Source organism: Carassius gibelio, chromosome B4 (genome assembly GCF_023724105.1).
Source record: "Carassius gibelio isolate Cgi1373 ecotype wild population from Czech Republic chromosome B4, carGib1.2-hapl.c, whole genome shotgun sequence".
NCBI lineage: Eukaryota > Metazoa > Chordata > Actinopteri > Cypriniformes > Cyprinidae > Carassius > Carassius gibelio.
The window spans coordinates 15,537,577-15,564,854 of NC_068399.1; the positions used below are offsets into that span (position 1 = coordinate 15,537,577).

The 27,278-nt window shown below is 39.9% G+C and overlaps 2 protein-coding genes across 3 annotated transcripts in view; one reads left to right on the top strand and one right to left on the bottom strand.

The window, feature by feature from the left end:
* Window positions 1-27,278, bottom strand: part of ccdc146 (coiled-coil domain containing 146) — a 31,761-nt gene that overhangs the window by 3,773 nt on the left and 710 nt on the right. Inside the window, exons 2-18 of one of the 2 annotated variants that reach the window (XM_052555143.1) lie at window positions 27,063-27,227; window positions 20,053-20,345; window positions 16,680-16,737; window positions 16,185-16,361; window positions 16,020-16,093; window positions 15,706-15,933; window positions 15,408-15,594; window positions 14,506-14,598; window positions 14,043-14,213; window positions 13,562-13,650; window positions 13,257-13,421; window positions 12,919-13,143; window positions 12,598-12,826; window positions 2,144-2,263; window positions 1,428-1,565; window positions 879-1,127; window positions 375-576 (exon numbers count right to left, since the gene is read on the bottom strand). In XM_052555143.1, the coding sequence (XP_052411103.1) occupies window positions 376-576; window positions 879-1,127; window positions 1,428-1,565; window positions 2,144-2,263; window positions 12,598-12,826; window positions 12,919-13,143; window positions 13,257-13,421; window positions 13,562-13,650; window positions 14,043-14,213; window positions 14,506-14,598; window positions 15,408-15,594; window positions 15,706-15,933; window positions 16,020-16,093; window positions 16,185-16,361; window positions 16,680-16,737; window positions 20,053-20,345; window positions 27,063-27,224 (2,859 nt within the window). In that variant the 5' untranslated portion in view covers window positions 27,225-27,227 and the 3' untranslated portion in view covers window position 375. Of the gene's footprint in view, window positions 1-374; window positions 577-878; window positions 1,128-1,427; window positions 1,566-2,143; window positions 2,264-12,597; window positions 12,827-12,918; window positions 13,144-13,256; window positions 13,422-13,561; window positions 13,651-14,042; window positions 14,214-14,505; window positions 14,599-15,407; window positions 15,595-15,705; window positions 15,934-16,019; window positions 16,094-16,184; window positions 16,362-16,679; window positions 16,738-20,052; window positions 20,346-21,841; window positions 22,009-27,062; window positions 27,228-27,278 lie in introns of those variants that run through there. The other variant, XM_052555144.1, reaches the window with a different exon arrangement.
* fgl2a (fibrinogen-like 2a) lies at window positions 23,552-26,878 on the top strand. Its single transcript, XM_052555147.1, has 2 exons — window positions 23,552-24,295; window positions 25,358-26,878. Exons 1-2 carry the CDS (start codon window positions 23,635-23,637, stop codon window positions 26,062-26,064), a joined length of 1,368 nt encoding a protein of 455 aa, XP_052411107.1. The 5' UTR covers window positions 23,552-23,634; the 3' UTR covers window positions 26,065-26,878.

Sequence of the window (27,278 nt, forward strand, 5' to 3'; positions counted from 1 at the left end):
TTACTTGCCTCGAAAAAACGTTCATAATCTTTGTGATATCGGAGTAGAAAACAATTTAAAAAAAATTCCCATTTGGTTCTGTAAATAATTTCCCTATATGACTCCACTGTGCATGGCTACAGTGGGCATAAGATCATCTCTAGCCTCCCCCATCCCTCAGCTCTGGCAAATCTTTAAAGAATCTCTCTGAATTCCCGGCATGCCACCAGAAGGAGCTTTACTGGGCTGCTGAGCATTGAAATTGGACCCATATGATAAACAAGTCTTATGTAAGCATCACTAGTTCTGTGGAAATGGACTGGATTCCTCAGGAATGAGAGCACATCTAGACTTTTATTTTTATGTCTGTAAGCATCATGAGTTTGGAGACTCACTCTAGATCTCAATAGGCTTGTATTTTGGTTTGCGGATATGGCGAATGTTGGCACCAGGTTCAGTGGGTTTAAAGGGGGCCAGGGCTCCGTAGTGTTTGGGCACTGGCAAAGGATCGTCAGTGGGGATGTAAGCATTGGGTCGCAGCTCAGCCGTGGTGTAAACACCATTGGGAAGCTGGTTCCACTCGTCTTCCTCAGCCAGCTAACAATCATAAACGTAGAAATACTTCAGTATCACACAAACATGATGTTAATAGGTGATTTAAATATTTACTTACATAATTTAAATCTAAGTAGATTCCAAATGGAGCATTAGCACAGACCTGATCAAACATTACAGTCCTTATAATGATGGAACAAATTTTAATACATCAGTCACAATTGAGGAGTTTGTAAAATGTCTATCTCTATAAGGAAAAATCTCATGAAAACGTGTCCTTTGTGACCCATAATTTCATATTTATTAATGTTTACTGTAAGATTTGAGTGCATTTGGAAGCTTACCCTGGCTTTTTTCTCTGCGTCTGCCTGACGTCTGTGCTGATCTCGAAGGCAACGCAGCCACTCATTCTCTATGTTTTCTGAGGGGGGCAGGCCTTGCTCCACATGCCTCTGACACAAGTCCAGCTGTAGTTCCTTGTCTTTCATCTCCTGCTGTAGGGTCATACACTCCGCCTGTCTCATGGACAGCTCTGCTACCACTGCCATCATTTTACGAGTGCGCTCTCTAATCTGAGCCTGCAGCTCGTTCACCTAAAACACAAACATATTCTAAATGAATTTGCTAAAACTCCTGGCTACATGACCTTATGTCTATTCAGTAACACAGCACATTAGTTTGAAGTTTCATTAAGCTGAAGGATTTGTTAAGGACAGCTTGCTAAGGTTAATTAATGTGTTTTTTGGAGACCATGAGTTCTGCATGGTGTCAAAGCATCAAGTATTTTGTATTGTGGTTTACCACCTAAGGTCCAGTGTAAATTCTGAGTCCTGAAACAAAACCAACCATGGTGCTATACAGTGTGTTAGAGTAAATCTATCTGTAAAACTTACTTTTTTTGCCAAATGCAGTGTGTCTTCTTTACCGTTCTCAGCTTTGATTTGGATGCGCTGGGAAAGGCGTGTAACCTGCTCATACACAAGCTCCATTTCCAAGAGCTGAGCCTCCTTATCTGTCAGATGCATCTCTAACTAAACACACACACACACACACCAGTGAGTGACCTTAACTTTCCCTTTTTTTTTTTATCTATATGAGTGCATATTTTTCCAACTATTCGAAGAATGAAATGTTTAAATATATATGCTTTCCAAATATATGTATAACAAACTAGATATAGAATAGAAATAATTATTAATAATAATAATGTTTATATAATATTTATTGAAGAAAAATATATTGAATTAATGCAAAAACTATTTTTAGATCAAACTGAGAAATTATTACCCTTAAAATTTCAGTTATAACTAAATCGGCATCATCTAATATTTTATTCAATAAAATGTGTAAACAATTAGTTATTTTGTACAATATAACAAACTATGTCTAGAATATAAAGTATTCTTAAAAATAACATTCTGAAAATTATTTGTATTCATTATTATTGTTAAGAAATAGCATATGAAATCAAGTGTTACAAATAAATATAAATTCTGCAAATAAACTTATTATGGGTGATTGTGCTTAGTGAAACTGACCAACAGGACAGTCCCTGCCAAAAAAAAGGCATCAACCCAAATATTTCCCTTCATGTGGATTGCAACTACACCTGTTCAATCTTCTTGATGAGCTCCTCAGGAGACGGATCTTCTCCACTCAGTTTTCTAGCTCTGGCATAGTCCATACAAGCCTTTTCTAGCTCAGTCAGTCTGTCTTTCGTCTCAGACAACTATGGCACAGAAGAAAAAAACAGCCACACCATCAGGACACAATTAAAACAGTGGACTCATTTAAAGCCCCTTTGCTCTTATTACACAGATGCACAGACTGTGAGTATTGTTTGTGTGTGTGTGTTTGTATCCCCCTGTGAGTCATTTGGTTAAAAATGCCGTCAGGCTGGCGGCAGATGTATCATTGTGCTTTTCAGTCACTAAAGACAACATTGCAGGGCTTCCGGCTATGTCACAACAAAGAAACCATCTGGTGTCAACAAGAAGTGGGGTACTTGTTTTGTTGTGCTCAATCGAAGGCTAAATGATTGGAAATGTCTTCACAAAACATAATAAAGCCAACCGAACTGGATTAATAAATTGCCTATACTGTAAATAACAATCTAAAAATGTCTCTATAAGGCCCCGCCAGAATAAAACCCAGTGTTAAGCATGTCAACAAAGAGGAAAAGCTGAAATACAAGTTAGGTGTCCAAATGGACTTGATCTTGGAGAGACCTGAAAGATATCAATGTTATGTAAGACTACAGTCAGGGCGAGTGGCACGTGCAGCACCAGCTGGAGCCCACAATAGACAGGACACGGGCTGGCGATAAGGTCATCTTTTAGAGTGCAAGCGGATGAATAAAACCCTTCTTAAGCAATCTAATGAATAACAACAATAGAAGGTGGGCCGGTGAAGACATTGATTGGGGTCTGAGTCTTAATCCTTTGTTTCTGTTGGGGCGGTTGTCCTGACATTCCATAAAGAGTAGGCTGATTCTCTTGGTTTGTTCAGGGTCTTGTGTTAGTACAGGACATCTTGTGACACACGGTAAGAATTGAGATGTCATCATATCACAAAATTATTTCTTACCTTTATTTCTTCTTACAACAACTTTTATTTTTGTACACTAAGTATATTACAGGGTTTCTGCAGGGTTTAATCAGTCAAATTTAAGACTTTTTAAGACCTTTTTATGACTATTAGGATTTGAATTTATGACCTACACGAATTACGATAAATAACTTTCTAATATAATCTAAATAATTACTTTCAAAAGTCTTTTTTTATTATTGACTTTCATTGAAAGTAACAAGTTTTGTTATTAAAAGAGTTATTCTATTATTTCTTAAGATTAAGAAACTGAAGCCTTCGCCTTATTTTTCTTGTTTGTCAAGAACACAGGAACACTTAACAATTGTTACATTGTAAAGTAACATTGTAAATTAACAATTATTTTATGGCCAAAATAACAAGTGTTATTGGAGTTTGGTCACAGTATTGAACACCCACAGGCAGGGCGTAGCTGGGGTCAGCGGGGACCCAGTGAAGGTTGTACCAGTGGGCCCTGTTTGAAATTGTTTAATTTGTATGTTAGATTATTTTTATTTATTTTTGATATTTACACAATCTTTAAGTTTTTTTCAAGTTTGTAGGTGTCCGGGTACAGAAACCGAATAATTAGATGTAAAATAGCACTGGATAGTCTTCAATGTAAAAATAAAATCTACAATCAAACCAAAATGTATTCAACATTTCTCACATTATTACAGTTTATTTGCTATTGCTTCTAAAATGGTTATAAAACATGACAAGAATTTAGAGTTAAACTCTGTCAGAACAAATTCGTCTTGATAATGTCATAACTTTGATAGAATGTAACTTTGATTTGATGTACGTAATGGATTAGAATCAACCAAAACTACAGACAACTGTTATTATGACAATATTTACACAACTATCAATACTTTGTTGACCAATTACCAAGCAATGCTTCATTTTGTTCAGACTGTGGTGTGAAAAGGTTGCATTAGCAATTCAGAAAGAAAAAACAAATAAGCAATGCATGGTGCTTTATAAGGTGCTGAATAATTTTTGGTCCCAATATTATATATAGATAGATAGATAAAATATTTATATCTATCTATTTCACTAGTAGTTCACTGTATGAAGATTCTTTTGGTATAATGTGTCACAGTTTGCTTACGCATCTTTTCCCTCAACTGTTTACGTTCACTTAAGAAATAACAGTAAAAGTTTTTTCGAGCATACTTTCCAAGGCGGGTATTTTGACATATTTTGTATGTGTTTGTCGGCACAAGAGCAAAAAGAAGCAAATTCGGTGTACAAGCGTTTTGAGACGCCTTTCTCTGCGTGAGCCCTTAACACCTGAACACCGTGGAACTGAATTGGGCTCTTTTCACGTCCTTTTGTTTGAAACTGCGATTAGTATTTGTTCGTTCATGTGCAGGAGGGACTGTCCGTGATACGCAGCTCTCTCTCCGCACCGAACATAGAGCGCGCGAGTAACCAGCTAAGTTAATCAGTTCTGCTTTTCCGAGTCTTGTGTTTGGATGCTTGATACCGAGTGTTCGCGACAGGCTTGAGCCAGCTACTAAAAGCTCCGTCTTCGAGCCATGGATCGTTAAAGGTAATTTTCCCATTGTGATAGCCAGGATGATTTCAATTAATCTAAGCAGTGACTCAGTATGTTCGGAGTTTGCGTGGGTTTCTGTGAAAGTCCTCCTGACAAGTCTGTATGCTGCCGCATGGACCTTGTAGTTCTGGAACGTTGTGATACCAGTGTGATCCCACCCAGATTCCTCATACAGAACTACAACAGGCGAAACAAATGAATGCCGTTGCGAGCGCATTTTGATGGAAGAACAAATTAATGGACTAGCATATCAATTTAAGACGTGGCTAAATGTTTTTTATGATCTTGTATGGAAAATCCAGACGTTTTTATGATCTTTTATGGCCTTAAACCTTGTGGGTTGTTGGGGACGTTTTCGTCCACTAGGGGGTAAATTTTAGTCTTATTTTGGCCACAACTTGAAATTTTTAAAAACTCAACGGTACACTGTGGGCAAATTCACTACCCTTTCGAGTTGTTCATGGATGAAAACATCCCCTAAATTAAACTGCTGTAAAAATGTATCAGATAAATATTTTTTCCAAAATTTTTTTGCATAAATCTATTAATCAACCTCAGGCCTGATCAAAACTAACAGATTTTTTTTTTTAAATCCAAGATTTTAACTTTTTAATTAACAAGTTCATAAATGATGTCACTGATTTGGGAAAAAAAACACACAAAATGTAATATTTTCAATATAAAAAGTGATTGTGGACTGGATATTTTTTTTTACCTTTCATCACAGTCTTGGGAATGTCAAAGATTAGTAACAAGGTTGGCTTTGATGCATTGTTAGTTTTTGTGCAGCATTAGATTTAAACTCTTTCTCCCTAATTTGTTGTTGGTGGCTGTTTTTGCCCCATTGACTTCCATTATAACGACATTTTTTGATTGCCAAGCCATGACACCATATAATCATGCATTCTTGATTGTTTGTGGTTTTCCCTTTTTGGAAGAGGTAAAAAATTATATTTTTACAGTTGATCACTAGGTGGGACCATTGACCCTTTAAATAGGCCTGTGCAAAAAAAGGCTTGGTTTCTGGCTTGTATATGGAGTTATATGGAGTATAACAGCAAATTATAGTGTTTGTGTGTGTGTGAAATTCTTGATTGTTGGTGGTTTTCCTTGTTGGGAAGAGGTAACATTTGTTATTTTTTACATTTGATCACTAGGTGGGACCATTAACCATTTAGATAGGCCTGTGCAAAAAATGGCTTAGTTTCTGGCTTGTATGAAGTCATATGGAGTATAATAGCAAATTACAGTGTGTGTGTGTGTGTGTGATAGAGAGAGAGAGAAAGAGAGGGTGTGAGATAGACCTTTGTGCACTTACCTTGATGTACAGTATCTGAAAAAAATCAAAATATGCACCTCATGCTCTCAGAACTACATGGAGTAAACAATAAAAAAAGAAGTGTGTTTATGCACCTGCTTCCTTTTGATGATGAAAGATGGCCTATATGTAAAATGCTCCTCTTTTCTTGATGGTAAAGCCAGTTTAAAACCTTAAAATCCTGTAAAAAAATCTACTTCGCATCAAATTTATGAACATAATGTATTATGAACAAAAATGCAATACCAACTTCAAATAAGCTGCAGCTCGCTGGAGGGGTCGCGCTACATAATCATTTCTAAAACTTTGGTACAAGTCAAGCCCTTTCTCGTGTTGCTTGCTGCTCTTCTCACCATTAAATATCCAGCACGATGGCATGCAAGTGTTTAAATCCACGTACTTTGCTTTTGTTTAGTCTATTCGCTTGTTAAGTCTGACGTCACGTAGCAGCGCTTCCGTGTCCAAACGCTCTATCAGTTACCACGAGAAAACAACAAAAGGTGCTAATATAAACTCACAATGTTATAGAATACTAGTAAAAAAGTTATAGTATTAACCTTTAACTCCATACCGAAGTACCAAATATTAATATAAAAAATATATATACAAATTATTTGTGTTTCGGACGCTGTGAGCACGGAGACTGTAGTGTATATCGTAAGTTTGAAAGCGTTTAACTTAAATTATCAATATGAATAAACAGTGCTCATAAACGGCTGCTGAGGTCATATTCTCAAGTGAAGCAAGTTTAGGCCTGGACCCGGAAACAGCACTTCTTGCATCATCATCACTTAACAACCGAATACTTTCACCACCATTAAAAGGCAGCAGGTGCATAAATACACTTTTGTTTACTCCATGTAGTTCTAAGAGCTGAGGTGTACATTGTGATTTTCTGAAATACATTAAGGTAAGTGCGCAAAAGGTCTCTCTTACACACACTCTCTCTCTCTTTCTCACACACACACACATACACACTCAATATAATATGCTGTTATACTCCATATAGCTTCATATTGTTACGGATCACTCGGAGACAGAGGAGTAACAGATGAGTAAGATGTTTATTCAAAGACACAAGCAGAGGAGCAGGTCGTGAGGATTGGATGAGGGATTGGGATCCATGTCGGGATGGAGGTGAACGCACACACACGCACCATGAGGTTTTGGAGGAGTCTTCGGGAGCAATCCTTAGAGAGAAGAAGGAGGAGTAGACTTCTGAGAATATCCTTGGAGAGAAGGTAAAGAGGAGTTAGTCCTTATAGTTAGCGCAGATGAGTAATCTTGTCGCGAACATGACCGGACAATGACTGTGTGCGTGTGTGTGGCTTTTAAGGTGCTGTGGTGGATGACTGGTGATGAGGATCAGGTGGTGATGTTTCAGTACTCAGGTGAGGGTGTGCGCTGTGATTGTGTGGAGGTGGAACCTGGCGTGTTTGTAACAGTACCCCCCTCCCCAGGGCCCGCTCCTGAGGGCCGGGGACCCCGACGACGTGGTGGGCGTCCTCTTCCTCTGGGAGCATGTCGGTTGGGGTGCATGGAGTGGAAGGTATCCAGCAAGGCGGGGTCCAGGATGTCGTTGCGTGGGACCCAGGAATGTTCTTCTGGACCGTATCCCTCCCAGTCCACTAAGTATTCCAGCTGACCACTACGCAGCCGGGAGTCCAGGATGTCCTTGACCGAGTAGGCTGCACCGTCATCTAGGAGGAGAGGAGGGGGGGCTTCCGTCTCGCCAGGCTCTGTGGAGGGAAGAACAGGAGGATGGTGAGGTTTAAGGAGTGATACATTGAAGGTTGGGTGAATCCGGTACTCAGGGGGGAGTTGAAGTTTGTAGGTGACCGGATTGATCTGCTGGGCGATGGTGAATGGGCCAATGTATCTGGGACTGAGCTTGCGGCAGGGCAGACGCAGGCAGATGTCCCGGGTAGCCAGCCAGACCTTCTGACCGGGTTGGTACTGCAGAGCCTCATCCTGCGTCTACGGAGCGCCCGTTGCAGTTGGTGATGGGCCACGTCCCAGACCCTCTCGCTCTCCCGGAACCAATAGTTGACCGCGGGAACATCAGAGGGCTCTCCAGACCAGGGGAATAGAGGTGGTTGGTAGCCGAGTATGCACTGGAAGGGTGTGAGACCGGTGGTGGGTTGACGGAGGGAGTTCTGTGCGTACTCGGCCCACCCCAGGAATTGGTTCCAGGAGTTCTGGTGGCCATGACAGAAGGTACGGAGGAAGCGTCCGATCTCCTGGACCTTTCTTTCCGTCTGCCCGTTGGACTGCGGGTGGTAGCCGGAGGACAGGCTGATGGCCACACCTAGGAGGGAGTGAAACGCTCTCCATACCCGGGAGATGAACTGGGGGCCCCGATCTGACACTATGTCCTCTAGAATGCCGAAGTACCTGAAGACATGGTTAAACATCAGTTCTGCCATTTTCATAGCAGTGAAAACGGCACGGTACAGTACCTTCAGAGGAAGAGGATGACAAGCTTTAGAAAATCTATCCACAATTATCAGAATACAGGTATAGTTGTCAGAAGGTGGAAGGTCCGTTATGAAATCCACCCCTAGGTGTGACCACGGGCGGTTGGGAACGGGCAGAGGATGAAGTTTGCCAGATGGTAGATGGCGAGAACTTTTAGACATGGCGCAGCTGGTACATCCACTCACGTACCTTCTGACATCCGAGGCCATGTTGGGCCACCAGAAGCGTTCCCGTAGCAACGAGAGGGTTCCATTGACCCCCGGGTGACCAGTGCCAGGTGATGTATGGGTGGAGTGAATGAGAGGAGTGCGCTTTGTCCTAGGGATATATCGGAGACCTGGTCGGCAACCCGGCGGAGTGTTGTTGCGGGCCTCGGCTGGAGGGAGAGTTTCAGCAGACCAGGAGATAGGGGCGACTATAACCTTGTCCGGAAGGATGGGTTCAGGGTCTTCCTACTTCTCTTTGGGTGCATAACATCTGGACAGAGCATCGGCCTTGACATTCTTAGCCCCAGGGGGGTAGGTGATGGTAAACTGGAAGTGGGTGAAGAATAGCGCCCAGCGGGCTTGTCTTGGGTTGAGTCTCTTGGCTGCTCTGAGGTATTCCAGATTCTTGTGGTCTGTGAGTACTTGAAAAGGGTGTTTGGCTCCCTCCAATCAATGTCTCCACTCCTCCAAGGCGAGCTTGATGGCTATTAGCTCCCTATTGCCAATGTCATAATTGACCTCCGCCGGGTTGAGTTTCCGGGAGAAGGCGGCACATGGATGGAGGCGGCTGGGTGTCCCCTGCTGCTGGGATAAGACCGCTCCCACTCCGGTGGTAGAGGCGTCCACTTCCACAACAAATGGTAATTCTGGATCCGGATGCACGAGGAGTGGGGCGGTCGTGAAAGCCTGCTTCAGCGTTTGGAAGGCTTCGGTGGCGGCAGGAGTCCATGACAGGGACTTGGGCTTCTGGCGAAGGAGGTTGGTGATGGTGATGGTACTAAAGTTCTTAATGAATCGTCTATAGAAGTTGGCGAAGCCAAGGAATCACTGCAGCTCCTTTACTGGTCATCCGGATGCTACTGCGGTCGATGGTGTATCCAAGGAACTGCACTGAGGGTTGATGGAATGTACACTTCTCTTCTTTGAGGTAGAGTTGGTAGTCCCTCAGGCGTTGCAGGACCTCCACAACGTGGCGTTGATGTTCAGCCTGGCTCCGGGAGTAAATCAAGATGTCATTGATGTAGACTAGGACGAACTGATGGAGGAACTCCCGGAGCACCTCATGTATGGAGTCCTGGAATACGGAGGGGGCGTTAACAAGTCCATACGGCATGACACAATATTCATAGTGGCCAGTAGGGGTGATGAAGGCGGTCTTCCACTCGTCCCCCTCATGTATCCGGATGAGGTTATACGCGCTGCGGAGGTCCAACTTGGTGAACACAGTGGCACCACGGAGATGTTCCAGGGCCGCTGGGACGAGGGGAAGAGGATAACGAAACTTTCAAGTTATTTTGTTGAGAGCTCTGTAATCAATACATGGCCGTAACCCTCCATCCTTCTTGGCCACAAAGAAGAAGCTGGAAGCAGCAAGGGAGGTAGATGGGCAGATGTAACCTTGATCCAGCGCCTCCCTGATGTATTCCTCCATGGCCTTCTCCTCGGGGATGGATAAGGGATAGATCTGTCCCTTTGGCACTCGTTCACCTGGCAGCAGATCTATGGCACAGTCCCATGGCCGATGTGGAGGCAGCTTGGAGGCCCGCTTTGGGCAGAAAACATTGCTGAAGGGGGCGTAGCACTTGGGAATGGAGATGGATTGATTCTTGACAGGGCTTTCAATGGATGTGGAGTAGACTGGTAGTGGTTCAGGGGGACGTTCCACTGGAACAGGACAGCCGGAGATACATGATTGAAAGCAAGCTTCGCCCCACTTCAGGATTTCTCCTGTCCTCCAGGAGATGACGGGGTTGTGCTGCTCCAACCATGGGCGCCCTAGGATGACGTCATACTTCCCGGAAGTGTTCGATGAAGCTAGAATATGACTGGGTTACGGGGTTATTCTGGGTCAGAGAGAGTCTGCCCACTGCAATGCCTTGCCTTGTAACTGTGAAATGATAAATGCTACCTTCGATCGATCTGTGGGGTATGAGAGCGGTTGCATCTCCAGGACCAGTGAACACTGAAGAAGGAAACCGCTGCATTCCTCCGCCGAACCAGAGTAGGGCGCTGGCCGGGCCATGGGACTGGCGTGCACGGCAGGTGAAGGAGGGATGACGGGGTTTGCGGAAGTGCTCGCTGGTGGTGGTGATGCGAGTGCTGACATGAGTGTTCGGCGGAGTGCATCAACCAGTTCCTGGAAGGGGTCCGTGAGGCTCATGCTTGTGTCTCTCAGTGCTGGTCCGGTCATCTGTTACGGATCACTCGGAGACAGAGGAGTAACAGATGAGTAAGATGTTTATTCAAAGATACAAGCAGAGGAGCAGGTAGTGAGGAGTGGATGAGGGATTGGGGTCCGTGCCGGGATGGAGGTGAACGCACACACACACGCACCGTGAGGTTTTGGAGGAGTCTTCGGGAGCAATCCTTAGAGAGAAGAAGGAGGAGTAGACTTCGGAGAATATCCTTGGAGAGAAGGTAAAGAGGAGTTAGTCCTTATAGTTAGCGCAGATGAGTAATCTTTTCGCGAACGTGACCGGACAATGACTGTGTGCGTGTGTGTGGCTTTTAAGGTGCTGTGGTGGATGACTGGTGATGAGGATCAGGTGGTGATGGTTCAGTACTCAGGTGAGGGTGTGCGCTGTGATTGTGTGGAGGTGGAACCTGGCGTGTTTGTAACACATATACAAGTCAGAAACTAAGCTTTTGTTGCACAGGCCTACCTAAATGGTAAACTGTAAAAATAACAAATGTTACCTCTTCACAAAAGGGAAAACCACAAATGATCAAGAATGCATGATTACATGGTGTCATGGCTTTGCAATCAAAAAATATCATTATAATGGAAGTCAATGGGGCAAAAACAGCCACCAACAACAAATTAGGGAGAAAAAAATTAAATCTAATGCTGCACAAAAATTAAAAATTCATCAAAGCCAATGTTGCTACTAATCTTTGACATGCCCAAGACTTTTATAAAAAGTAAAAAAAAAAAAAGCCAGCCACAATTACTTTTATATTGAAAATAAGTAATTTTGTGTGTTTTTTTCCCCCCCAAATCAGTGACATCATTTATGAACTTGGCAATTAAAGAGTTAAAATCTTGGATTTTTTTAAAAAACATTTGGTAGTTTTGATCAGGACTGAGGTTTATTAACAGATTTATGCAACAAAAATTGAAAAAAAAAAATTAAATTGACACATTTTTACAGCAGTTTAATTGAGCGGATGTTTTCATCCCGAACAACTCGAAAGGGTAGTGAATTTGAACAATCCACAAGGGTTAAATTCTTATCTTTAAATGTATGACTTTTTATGACTTTTTATGGACCCGCGGAAACCCTGTACTAAGATATTTTGAACACTAAAATATTGCTGACCGCAAATTTTGGAACGGCAGTGTAATTGACATTTTCAATGTTGCAATAATGTGTTGCACATCAGGAAGTGTTTTCAACATCAGTATCAGTGAAAAGAATTGGACTCAAACTATAGTTTGGAACTACTGCACACAGTGTCTGGGAATATAATGTTTTTACCCTTACTTTAAGCCTCTAGTAACCTGATCTAATATTTTAGTGTTTATTTTATCTATTCTGATGCAAAAGAGGTTTATATGAAGAGACTGTGTTGATTAAACACAGAGGGGTATAAAAGTATCAAGGAGATTCTTGCTAAGATGCTTTATTTCAGTTTTATCTCTCAGGAGGAACTATAAATGGTAAAAACAGCACATCTGTGAGTATGTGTGTCACTTTAGAGGGCAATAAATGTTTGGAATAGTATATACAATCTAACCTTTACTTGCATTCCACTGCATTATAGTGTGTTGGAACTTTTTTTTTTTTTTTTTTATGTATCTGTGATAGATCTTCTCTTTGGCTTATGAACCCAAAGAGTAGTCACTCACTTCTTTCATTGTTGTTTTAGACAAAGGTTGCACAGCAGTTTCAGAACTGAGATGCAGGTACCTGTATCTGTAATAGGATGCTTTCTTCCTCCAGTGCCCGTTTGCTGGACAACTGTTTCCTGAGAATGTTATTCTGTCTTTCTTGCTCCTTCTGTTCAATTTTCAGGTGGCTGATTTCATCCTCCATGTTCTGTATCTTCAGGTTACTGTCTTCGATCATTTTCACCAGCACATTTAGCTTCTCATAGAAAATGCACAGTTCCTGCTCTTTTTCTACAAGCTGCACGGCCCTGACAACACAAACACAGATACAAAGTTATGGTTCAAATGCCACCCCAGACTGCGATTATTCCACCTGACAGATCTTGTAATGTTCTCGCACCGCTGGTTGCGCTCTTGCATAGCAGCCTCGTAGCTCTTGCACATATACAACTTTTTTTGCTCCATCATGTTGATTGTGTCTGCGAGCTTGCCGAGGTTCAATTTCTGCTCCTCTCGTTTCTGGTGCATTTCTTCCAGAACCTGTAACACCCGTGAGAGCTCGTTCTTCATGCGGTCTCTGAGCTTGTAGCTGTGAGAATGTTGTAGACGGGACTTTTGCAGCAACCTAGAGTGAAACCAAGCATGTTAACCAAACATTATATTATGGTGTGATGTAGACAGATTGTATTTTGTAAGAACAAAAAAGTATGTATAACATATAACGTGAAAGCATGGTACTTGTCTTTGTTGATAGCAATCAATTGCAGTGTCTTGAGATTTTCTTCCAGTTTGGCCAGCTTCTCTTGCACCTCTGTCAGGTTCTGGTTTGAGATGTGGATCAGGCTCAGGTATTTGTTCCGCTCGCCCTTGGTGACTTCATACAGTTTAGCAAACACACCCAGCCTGGTGAGGGTAAGGCGGCACACAAGTACACATTTACTGAACAGACTACAAGCTAACAAAATTAATTCTTTCTAGATTAGGTAAAAGTTTTAGCTCTGTTTCAGCCTATCTATGAGTATGTGTCAATCACCAGTAAATACCTTGACTGGGTCTCTTGAGTCTGTTTCATGTGTTCTTGAATAACCAGTCCTTTCCCCTGCAGATCTTGCTTAGCACGCTTATATTTTAGCTGCAACAGCATTCATATCAATATGTTCATAACAGAATAGCTCACCCAAAAAATAAAAAAAATCTGTCAAAAACATTTTCACCCTCATGTTGTTCCAAACCCGCAACATTTGAATAAATATATACTTGAAAAACACATATGGACCCAGAATATAGCATATATTTAAATGTTTTTTTTTTATGGTGTATTTTGCCATTTTTGTGTACTTCTCATTGCATACTGACTTTTCTCTTCCATAGAAGAAAGAAAACTAGGTTTGAAATGATATGAGGGTGTTTTTAATTTCAACCTATAAAGATGAATAGGTTGGTTTGCTCTTATAGAGCCCAGAAATAAAACCACAGGGCAACAGTCATGCTGATATAACTGTTTTGGATTGAGTAGTATGTAACCTGTGCTTTGAGCAGCTCACGGCTCTTCTGCTCTCTTTCATCTGCTTTGATAAGTATGAGATGATGAAGGTGATGAAGCTCGTCTCTACGGCGATAGGACTCTCTAATCAAAGCCTGTTCCTGCTCCACATACTCTTGAACCAGCTGGACCTTCAGATCTGCCCCAGACTGCTGCTCTCTCACACATACACAAATTAAACATACAAATGGACACGAACCAAAAACAATAGAATATCCAAAATGTAAATTGTGAGCTTGGTGAACAGTTTTGGAGAATCTGTTGTTTGCCCATCCAAAGAGATATGAGCTGCATTTGCATGCCTTAGAGGTTTTCAAAGATGGCCAATGAGTGACATGTCTTGTCTTAAAGAGATTCTGACACAAGCTCATTTTGAAATGCATCTTTCCACACCAAATTTAGACAATGTATACTGAAAGCTGTTTGTCATTATGTACATGATACCTTGCTAATCCAACTCCGTTTTAAGTTTTCCACTTCCTTTTCCAGATCTCTTCTTCTCTGCAACAAGCAGTCACCCTCTGGGACTGTCTCTCTCTGCAAAAAAAAAAAAATGTATATATATATTAATTATATATATATATATACAAATTAAATGTGACTATAATTTAAAAGAGGAAGTGTATCTTGGGCCTTTTTTTTTTCGTTTGTTTTTGGTGCAAAAGTATTTTAAAGATCCCCTTGGACCTTCCCTAGATTTGAAAATTGTGATAAAATATTCATTGTATGCTCTCAGTTAAAATCAGCTCACAAAGCTTCATAACTATAAAACTATGATGTTACCATATATTACAATAATGCTGTTTAAAATAGTTTTAAATGAGTAAACCATGTCATACCACAGGGCATCAACTTCCCAAATGTATTTCATGACTACTAACGTACACTTCATACCAGCATAAAAGATAATCTCTACAATTTCAATGTCTCCTTTTTTCCAGTTTACATTTTTTCTATTGTATTGAAAAGATTATGCCGAAAATATGGCGTGACTGGATGTTTGCTACAACGCCATTTCTCTTACATAACAAAAATCCAAACGGAACTAATAGTTCCTTTTATTATAAAAGAACCATGATCAGCTGTTCCATACATAACGTGAGAAAGAAATGATTGTACAGCAATTCTGAAATGTAGGATGTTCCAAAATATTATATATATTTATAATGTGTCTGCAATAAATAGTTCTAAGTAAATGTTACTAAATCCTGGAAAATATGAAAAAGACTCTTACAGTATAATTATTGATATAATAAAGATTTTTTTTATTAGGACCGTGTGTAAGCAGCAATATTACATCTAAAGGTGAGCGTCGAGATGTAGTTATTAGATATGTTTTGAGTCACCTGAGCCTGCGTCCTCTCATGCTGCTGTTGAGTGTTAGCAAGAGAGTCTCTGGTCTGTTTCAGCTGCAATTCATTTCTCTTCAGGGCTCGCATAAGCTTATCTTTCAGCCGCGTATCTCGAGCCAGTTTATCACGCAGAGACTTGCATTCAGCAACAATCTGCTCCATGTTGATATCCAGCAGACCCCTGGAGATCAAAACAATCAATAGAGTAGATTTACTCATAATATATATATATATATATATTTGACTTATTACACAGCTATATGACTAATTTGCAAACATGTCTTTTTCCAACCTTTGGTCCATGAACATGGCCTCTTTTTCTTTGGTCATCTGCAGTTCTTTGAGGAGTCTGTCTTGTTTGTTCTCTGCAACTACCAGCTGAGACTTGTGGCCTTCTAGTTCTCGTAACACCTCTCTTTTGGCCTCCTTCACCTCCTCGCACTTTGCTTCCATCCTCTGCTGATGTTCCCTGTGCTCCATACGGTGTTGCCCTATGACTGCAACCTGCTTCTCTAGCTCCCTAAGACATGCAAACAAATACAGTGCAAATTAGCCAGTCAAACATTTCCAGTGTTTTGTGTAACTTTGCTGGAACAAGCCACATACGATTTCTTGTGGGCAATCCTATCGATCTCCTTTCCCAGTTGAACAGGAATGAGAAGCACCTGAGCCAGCTCAGCCTGGAGGAAGACATTGCTAACATGTGAAATCCACACCCCAAAGTTCACAGGACAGAAACTCCAACCCTAGTGTTTAACAGGTCTTGCTTACCTCACTGCTTCCAACAAGATCTTTCAATTTCTCCAGCTCATTTTGTTCTTTATTAATATGTTTGTGTTGAGTCTCCATGCTCTCACTTAAAGTCTTCACTTCCTGTCTAAGCTGAACCACCTCTTTCCCCACCTCTTCACAACTGTTCTTCATGGCAATGTACCGATTTTCTAGCTCCTGAAGACATACAGGACAACATGAATATATAGAGTGAGAACCCAACATTTGTGACCATACTGAAAAACCTAGGATATAAACATGGAAATAAACATGATTTTGAAATAAACTTATACATTTTTGCTTCTGCTTATTTTTTTTAATTTTAGATAATGTAGAAATATTTGATGTCTTATAATTGCAAAATTTGGGTTGTGTGTGTGTGTGTGTGTGTTTGTGTTTTGAAGCACTTCAGTCCCCATAGTGAAACAACATGATTTGTCTGGAATACCCAGTGATTAATTTATCAAAAATCATCAAGGTCCCAGCAATACTTACAGATGGTTTAGGTTGTTCCTGGTATTCTTTCTCAAGACAGAGCTTCTCCTCTTTTAGACTAAAAAAGGAAGAAACAAAATTCTGTGAAAAACATTTCATGCATTTTACAGAAATCAGGACGTGAACAGAATCAAGATATGAAGCAATTCATACTAAAAGGAACTAAAATATGCATGATATAAAATTTTGTATATAAAAAGATTTCACAATTATACACACACACACACATATACTATATATATATATATATATATATATATATATATATATATATATATATATATATATATATATATATATATATATATATATAAACAAATGTGGCTAATGTTATTGAACATTTTAATGTGTACAAATATTCTAGATGAACCGAACTGCCCCAACAAAGAAGAGATTACAGAGAGCAAAAGCATGCTGTGCAAAGTGAATCCATGTCAGTTTGGCTAAGGATGAAGGATCCACTCAAGACATGCTGTAATAGCCACATGTGTAGAAACTACATCTGGCTGTAACATGCCTGCAGTATGAATTCCTGTCTAACCAACTTAGAAGCATGAAATATACTTCTAGTACAGTGGTTCTCAGACAATGTATAAAATTTAAAATCAGTAAATACACTGTTAAGACTCTGTGCTTTCTGTCAATTAGAAATGTTTTATTGATTTATTTTATTTATTGATTGACCGATTGATTGACTGACAGTGGAATCAGTAATGTCACACATATAATGTCATGGAAGCAGTGAGGTTTTGATCAGTCGAAAATTACCACACCAAAATACTACAGGCCTGATTTAAAGGCATAGTTCAAACAAAAATGTAAATTACTTCCAAATTTGTAATCAAGGTGCATTGTATGTCAGCGGCATCACGCGCATGCATTGCTTGCATGCAGAGGAACGTACACACATGTATCACGTAATAAAGTCTTTATTTTTGTTTTCTTTGTGTACAAAAAGTATTCTCATTGCTTCGTAAAATAACGGTTGCACCACTGATGTCACATTAAAGGGGGGGGGGGGGTGAAATGCTCGTTTTCACTCAATATCCTGTTAATCTTGAGTACATATAGAGTAGTACTGCATCCTTCATAACTCCAAAAAGTCTTTAGGTTTATTATATTTATAAGAGAAAGATAGTATGTACCGTTTTTTCGGGGAAAACACGACCGACTGAAGGCGTGACGTGTGGGCGGAGCTAAAGAATCACGAGCGCCAGTAGGCTTTTGCGTTGAGAGCATGTGGAAGCTGTGACATTACCGTGAGGAAAAAACCATCATCCAAAACAAACCATGGCTAACAGTCAGATTCAGCCGTTTATTTATGATCCAGAATCAGATCCAGAGGCTGAAATTTAACAAGATCAGCAGCAGCAACGACTACAGCAGGACGTCTCTAAGTAGTATGTATTGAAACTGTATATATTTGCCGAGTGGTTATGAAAAATGACTAAGTTCCACTTTATGTTGTCTTTTTTTTTTTTTTTTTTTTTTAGCTGTACATGTGGGAAGTGCAGTTTGATGACAACATGGCATGTTGTTTACTTGATGTGCTTACGCGCCGATAGCTAAGTTAACAACACAGAGATATTTGAAGCAGTTTTACTCACCGCCTGCGGTTCCAACACACGATCGTGACCCTTTTTCGTTGGGACTGCATTATCCTTAAGAAATAAACGATGTGCAAATCCGGCGTCAAACTGGGCCTTGTTTGTAAAACAAGCATCTTCGAAATGCAGGGAACAAACACAAACATTTGCACAACTCCTTCGATGCTCTGTAAAAATAAACTCCATCCACTGGTCCCTTAATGCTGTTTTTTTTTTGTTGTTGGTAATCTGTGCAGGGTTGTCTTGCCCTGGCAACCAAAAACACACTTCTTTTGTGACAATTCGGTCTCTCGCTCTGATCAGTGAATGTCTCTGCTCTGCTCTACTGGAGCGCACGCTCTTCCGGGAGAAGTGCCCTTAGGACCCATATAAGTAAATTCCGCTCCATCTAACGTCACACAGACCCATACTCGAAAAAAACTTTCCGAAACTTGTGACAAACCGGAAGGAGTATTTTTGGAACAGAAATACTCCTTCAAACGTACAACTTAATTTTTGAAACTTTGTCCATGTTTAGCATGGGAATCCAACTCTTTAACAGGGTAAAAAACTCAGTATGCATGAAATAGCATTTCACCCCCCCTTTAACTGTTTTAATGATGTCCTTACTGTGTTTATGAGCCTTGAACGCAGTGGTGTTTCTAGGCATATGCAAGCTAGGCGGTCGCCTGAAGGGGTGCCAATGGGTACTCATACTGGAACTACATTTAGCAGGATAATTTAGCAGTGATAAAGAGCAGCATGGTCACCCTGAAATATGACTGCCGCCCCCACTGGATTCCCTAACATTACTGGGCTAGAGTATTGTCAATCTGATGATGCCTGTATGCCATTGGATCAGAGTGCTGTCAACTGCTGCCTGATTGTTGCATGCAAAGTTTGTATTTGGAGTGCTAAAAACGCCATTAGATCAAAAGGCTCTGCCAGTGCTTTGGCAAGGTATTTTTTGTCATGCAATAACGCTAAGTTCAAAGGCCAATTTAAAATATTGGTACAGTAAATAAAGTGCACAAAATCACTATTTGATCAAAAGGTGTGCATTTTTTTGCACCTATGCATTGTTAAAGGATCAGCGTGTTATGTTATATTCCAATATAAACTTTAATACAGTTAAAAACATTTATTCTATAATAAAATTTGCTAACTCACGAGATCAATAAATCCTTTATTAAACTGCTTTGCCAAGTTTAATGCATCCTTACAAAGGTGTCGAAATGCTGAATATATTCATTCATTTCTAACAGCACTGATTATTTATTTAAAGGGGTCATATAATGCAATTTAAATGTTTTCTTTCTCTTTGGAGTGTTATAAGCACCAATAAGGATTTCATCCCAAAAAAATTCTAAATGCTCTCTGTGGAGGGCATAGAGAATTTCAGAAAGCTCTCGAATTTCATTAAAATATCTTAATTTGTGTTCCGAAGATGAACGAAGGTCTTAGAGGTTTGGAACCACATTAATTAAAAATTTTAGGTCAGCTATAATTTTAAGAATATGAGTAGCTTTTGCCCTATTTTAAAGCTATTTCACATATTTGTTAAAACGTTACTTAGAAAAAGTTCAGCAAACACTGTCTGGAATTAGTGAGCCATGACTCAGCATACAGTGTTCTTTTTTGATTTAGGACAGGAAGAGGCGAGTGTTCGGAGGGATACAGATAAAGAACCTTCACTAAACCATGTCAAACACCTCTTCTTTCTGCATATTTTAAATGGAGCCTAAGCAGAGCCAGACATCTTGGTATAGTCCTGCAGAGCATCTTACCACTCAAACTGGAACTGCATCTGATATTCTCTTTCTTCCTCCTCCTTCAGCTGGTTGTAGTACTGCAGAAGCGTTTGTTTTAGTCTGCTGACCTCTGTGTCTGGTCCCTCAGGAAACAGCTCAGCCTTCTCCAGCTCCTGCTTCTTCTGATCCAGCGTGGTGCGTAAGGCCTTTGCCTCCTGCAGCAGATGCATCTCTGTTTCCTGAGAATTTCTTAGAGTTTCATGTAAGATGTTGTAGCTGGCCCTAAGACGAGCCATTTTCTCCCCGCTGATCTTTCCCATGGAGAACAGCTAAGGACAAAGATGAAAAAGAACTATCAATGATCCGACAGCCAAATAAACATTGGCATAATTGCATGCCAAACAGGTTGATGGGGATTTAATGAGACTCATTTCAGGTGTGTCTTAGAACAAACTCCAGAATGGAAAGGATCGATCTAAGCTTTGAGTGTTGTTTACAGTATCTGACCACTGAAGCTGACGTTTCTATACAAGCTTTTCTGATAATCAACAGAAAATATGAACATGTGTGGTTTTCTCCTTTATAGGGAGACAAACAAACACAAGGTTTAAGAGCTTGTAACCAAGATATGCAGTAAATCTCTTCCAGACTTAAAGATTTTATACTTGCTGTGCAGGGCTGGGATCCATATCATGTTGCAGATTAACTGCTTTGATGTAAGCTTAATTTAACTTACAGACAATACACAAATGAAAACCAGGTTCTGTGAGATAGAGGCTCTTGTTAAATATGCTTAGTTGTAATGTCTTAAAGTGCAGTCACAAAAAAGGTCAGTTTTCCATTTTCATTTGGGTAGCGATACAGGTTACTTTCAAACCCAGAACATTTCTGTTGGCTGGCAGGGCAAACTTGTGTGACCAACTTGTAATGATGCAAAATGTCCATGGGAAAATCTTTTGCCCTCAAGTGAAATTAACACAAATTCCTATTCAAATGACTGGATTTCATAGCCAGTGTTTTTAAGAACTTGTGATAATGTTGCACCAATTTAATTCCTTAGAAGTTGTTTTTGACTTTTGCTGGACATTTTTCTTGAGAAGCAGCTTGTGTGTTATCACTTCCTATTTTATAGCACTTTTATTTTGAGACTTCCTGCAGTGAGCCAAGGCAGGAGACTTAAAGCTGGTTACTGTCAAGTTTATGGGAAATCATGTGGCACACATGTGAGGGGATGGCTCTGAAGAAAGACACTAGTGCACATCTTACAATAGGGAGTTTGGGTGACATTTCTCTGTGCGGATCTATTAGAAAGAAAATGGAAGAATAAAATGGAGTATATGGATGATAACAGACTTCTGCAGAAAATTGCAGCACCAATTCAATAGGGGGAAAAAACAAAACAAAACTGCGAAGCTATTTCTGGCAGATGTCTCGACACATCTGCTAAAGATTAAATAAATACTACAGTTTATGACACCAAAGTCCCAAACAAAGCTTACTTACAAACAAAGTATTACAGCCAATACTACATACTATATTACAAATTATCTTTGATCTTTCAAGCTCTATCATTGCAGTCAGCAGGTGTTGCATGGCTTTAGTCCAAAAGAAGTTAAGTCAAAAGCGCCCATCCATAAAAATAAAATAAAAAGATCTAGGGGGTGAAAAAGGCCTCCTGTAGCGAATCGATGCATTTTTGTAAGAAAAATATCCATATTCAGAATTGAAGGAGCATGACGTATGGGGTCAGTGCTGCGCATGTGCCGGTAAGTCTCATGAAAACCAACGTTTGTTAACAGGAGCAAAAGAAGCAAAGTTTTCTTACTTTAGCAAATGAAAACCAGTCTCCTCTTGGTTTATATCGAAATCCTCTGACATTCTTCTTTACAAATTCTTGTTCTCTTTTAATTCTTGACCGTTGTTTTGTTTTGATCTGTCCCCTGTGCTACGAATGCGTCACTTATGAGCAGCGCATGCACAGCGCTGACCTCGTACGTAATTCCTCCAGAACTGCTTCCGTTTACAACAGTAAGCGCAGACTAGATTCAAGTGATTATAATGTTGTGTAGTGTAACAAAAAATGCATTGATTCGCTACAGGAGGCCTTTGTTCACCCCCTGGAGCCATGTGATACACTTTTTTTTAATGGATGGGTGCTTTTTATTTTACTTCTTTTGGACTGAAGTAATGCAACACCAATGCAACACCAGCAATGATAGAGCTTGAAAGATCAAAGTAGGGCTGCACAATTATTTGAAATTGCAAAGGCAATAAATCATGATAAGGAAGAAGCTGCGCTTGTCATGCGTATGTTTCATAGCACAGTTCTGTGTCCAAATTGTGCTCTTGTGCTGAAAATCCCCGCTGCAGCTGCATAAACAGAAGATTTAACTGCATTCATTGATTCAATGTGACTAATAAACACACTACTACAGCAATAAAAGGGTTTATTTGAGTTTTTCTTATTAGAATCTTCATCATAATAAAGTACATCTATAATGAAATGCTTATCGACATAGCTTTTATCACTGCTTAGAAAACAGTGAAATATTGTGTCTTAATTATTCTGTTTAAGAAGCCACATCATCTCAGAAGGATTTATTTTAAACACTCGACTGACATAATTAAGTGAATTTGGAGTAAAAACATGTTATTAAATGTGGTATTTTCATGTGTTCTCAGATGTAGCAGCATTTACTACACAGAGTCATAGTTCACTGAGAAGCTACGCAAACAGTTGTCATTATCGCAAACGATTTTGTCGATTTCATAATCCTACAATTATATCATCTGCTATGCATAGCTTGTCAGTGAACTACGACTCTGTGTAGTAAATCCTGTTCCACCTGAAAGCAAGTGATGGAGATTTACTGCTAATCACAAAACCGGCTTTACTGACTAAATGTTGCATTCGATTAATCGTGCGGCCCTATATAAAAAAGAAAATTTTTATACCTCCGCCTGGATTCATCTAAAAAGATGAAATTCATATCGACCTGGGATGTCTCAGATGTGAGTAAAACGCAGTTTAATTTTTAAGTGAAATATTCTGTCATTATTTATTCACCCTCGTATTGTTTCAAACCTCCATGATTTCTTTTTCTTTCAGATAAAACATTTAGAAAAACTTAGATTTTGAAAAACAGAAAGATAAAACCGTAAAACTTTCTGGTTTTGTGTTCCACAGAAGAAAGAAAACTTGTACAGGTTTGGAACAACATGAGGATAAGTATATGAAGACAGAGTGTTAATTTTTTTAATGAACTTTCACTTTAAATCTAATTCTTTTTTAACAAAATAACTCCAACTAGTTCATAGCACTTGAATTGCTTATCTGGCTTATTTTTTCATATACTGTTAATTAAAATCTAGGTAAAAACAAACATCATTCCTAAATACTGAGTCATAGTTCTGTGTTTCAAGAGAAAGGGTAAGTGGTCCTATTCCACCAAATTCTTTCTGCGTTGTCGACTGTGCAATTATGCAATGCACAGCTGCCCCACCCACACTTTCTTTCTCTCTCGCTCTCTCTCCTCTGATATTGATGGCAAAGCTGTTGCACTATGAGGCAGTTCTCTTCAGTTCTCAGTCTCAGTTTGGATCACTGTGTTTGAGAACATGAAACTGGTGTACGTGTGCTGTTCTCTGCTGATAGCCGTCTGGCAGGAAGTAGAAGCTTCTGGTAGTGGCCCCTCTGGGGTTCAGGACAGGGTGTCAGGAGGTTCCAGCTGCTCCCAGGTGAGACTGAAGCCAGCTGGGCAATGTGAAGATGAGGAAGAGTGCCCGTACCAGATCACACTGCCACCGCTGACTATCCAGCTTCCCAAACAATTCCGTCTACTGGAGAAGACCATGAAGGAACTGCAAAGCTTGAAGGAGACAGTAAACAGGTTGAAGAGCTCCTGTTTGGAGTGCAGCTCACAGCAAGTGGACCTCAACTTGCAGAAGGACAGTGGAGACCCTCCAACAAAAAGCGCAGAGCTGAGTCGAGGGGATACCAGCACAAGAGTCTACCAGAATGGGAACAACAGTGATAATGACATTGTACAACACATGCAGGTGAAGATGAATCGCATGTCTATCAGCCTGAAGAATGCACGTTCACAGATTAACTCCCTACAGGGCCGTCTGGAGGAGCTTAACCTCCTCAATCAGCAAAATGTGGAGGATATAGTGGACAGAAAAGTTGAGAACATTACCGGGATTGTCAACAAAATCAGCAACACTTGCACAAATTGTCCACGTCAAAAAACAATTCAACCAGATCCTCCATTTCAGCGTAAGTTAAATTAAGTTAAATAATTCTACTTAAAGAATACCATATGGAAATATTGCACACACACACACACATACAGTACAGTATACGCACACACTTGTATTAGAGCACAAAGTCTCTACTCTAATGCTCACCAAGGCTGTTCTTATTTGATCAAAAATACTGTAAAAAGATGATGATATTCCAATTTAAAATATGTTTTGTATTTTAGTATATATTAAAATGAAATTCCTGTGATGGCAAAGCTGAATTTTCTGCAGTCATTACTCCAGTCTTCAGCGTCATGTATAAGAACCTATTTAGGACACGCAGAACTGGGGTAAACTAGAATATCATTTACACCTTATGCCTCCTCAAACCAGGGCTATCGCAAGTTTCTTCAGTTTATTATTAGGCAAGTTAACTGCCAGGACCCAGGCTTCTGGAATAGTATTGCAAAACCTCACTGAAATCTTCTGACTTGGATTTACAAAATGAGATGTGGAAGGAAAATGAATTACACCAATGCTTGCATTTCAAAAATTAAAACCTGCTCCAGGGATGAACTCTAGTCTCAGAATCACATGGTAATAAATGCAATAAGCACCACTGAACCAAATTATATTTTGCGTCATCTACACAATTTTATCAAGCATCACAGGACGAATATATGAAAGCATTTCATACATTCAAACATTTTAAAATCTGTCTGACCTTAAATTGATAGTTCACCCAAAAATTACAGTTCTGTTTACATTTGCTCACCCTCATGAGGTTCCGAACCTGTATGAGTTTTGTTCTTATGCTAAACACAAAATGATATATGTTGGTAACAGAACAGTTGCTGGTATACATTGACTTCTATGGAATGTGGAAAATACTATGGAAGTGAATTGGAACCAGAAACTATTCTATTGTATTGTGTTCAGCACAAGAAACAAACTCTTATAGGTTTGAAACAACATTGAGTAAACGATTGATTTTGATTAAATGGTGATAGATTTGTATTTTTGGGTGAAACAATTCTTTCAGTTCCTGATGCATGTGTAAATTACACAGCTTGCTTAAAAGACTCTCTCTTCACAGACCTCATCACTCCCAGAGACTGCTCTGACATCAGCACACTGGGGCAGAGAAAAAGTGGGGTGTACAAGGTGACCCCTGATCCCAGAAATGCCAGCTTTGCGGTGTACTGTGACATGGAGGAATTTGGTGGTGGATGGACAGTCTTGCAGCGTCGCATCAACGGCACCGTGAGCTTCAACCGTAACTGGGCTGACTACAAGAAGGGCTTTGGTGACCCTAAAGGCGAGTACTGGCTTGGCAATGATAAAATCCACCTGCTTACCAAAACCAAGGACATGATCCTGCGCATTGAGCTCGAAGATTATGAGGGCACACGTGGGTATGCCAAGTACGAACAGTTCTATGTATCCAACGAGTTCCTCAATTATCGTCTGTCTTTGAGCGGGTACTCGGGGACTGCTGGAAATGCTATGCAGTTCAGTAAACACTTCAACCATGATCAGAAGTTCTTCAGTACACCGGACAAGGACAACGACATGTACCCCTCAGGGAACTGTGGAGCATACTATGGGTCGGGCTGGTGGTTTGATGCCTGCATGTCAGCAAACCTCAATGGCAAATACTACAAATCAAAGTACAAAGGGAAGAGGGATGGGATCTTCTGGAGCACGTGGCACAACCTGACTTCTGAGTACTATCCGACAAACTACAGACAAGCATTTAAAAGTGTCAAAATGATGATAAGGCCAAAGAATTATGCACCCTAAGCCAAATGAAGTTTAAATGAACAATTATTTTTGGGGCAGTTACACACTTTTCCTCAAGAACAACTTATAAAGATATAGCTTGTGATTCATTACAAATCCTCAAACTTTAACAGAACTGCATTAAAAAAAAAAGTGTAAATGTGTATTTGCAAACCACATCAAAATGCTATCCATCATCTTAGTCTAAATATACCAGATCATGAGTTATGGGTTCATATTTTTGTGTATGTGCTACTGCCATCTTCTGTCAAACTGGTTTACTACACCATCCTATTTATGTACTCCTGATGGGTGCATTTTTTATGTGTTGATGTATTCGGTGGGCCACACTGAACAGCTTTTTAAAATAGCTTATTTTAAAATTATTTGATTTATTCTGCCCATTATCTTCTTGTGGACTTTATACATTTTAAATATATATTTTTACCGAATTTTTTTTTTTTTACTGTAGGCTGGATGCTTATACATATTATTCAAAGCTAACAGACATGGACTAAAGGTCCATAAGGTTGATAAAATCTAGTATATCTGTAAAATTTAAGGAGGAAATGTACAGCATTTTGAAAGCACGGGATGATTTTTTAAAAAGGTTTTTAAGTACTGCTTTGTGACTAGGCAGACCTCGATGAACTTTTTTATTTTTTTTTACCAGTCTGAAATTAACAAGCTTAGTTTTTTTTTCTAATCAATATTAGCCATCTTTTTAGGAGACTGTTTGTATATTGGTGAAATTATATCAAACACCTCAATTTGTGCGTTTAAAGGTACATTCATATTTTTTTATAAAACTAATAAAACTGCATCTAAACGTTGAGAGTTGGTTTTGGACTTTTTCTCACACGTAGTAATTCAGTTGAGCACATTTTTAACTCAATTCTGATACCACATGGTGTATGATAAATACACACACAAACATTAATCACATTAGTGTAATGGTATTTTATCAGTTTTGCCAATTTAACAAGATTAATTATATTCTTATTTTAAAGAACTTCTACCTGTTCCAGGTACTGCAGGGCTGGGTTTGATGATATGACAGCAGGTTGTTCATGATGTGAATCAGCTTCTGGAGCTATTGCAGAAATGGGCGTGGCTCTCTCACTGGACCCCTCCTCCTCCTCCTCCTCCTCCTCAGAGCTCCGCCCCTCAGCTTGACTCATCAGCTACAAATAATACATTTACTTTTAAAGACAGTCATATGAAAATTATATTTT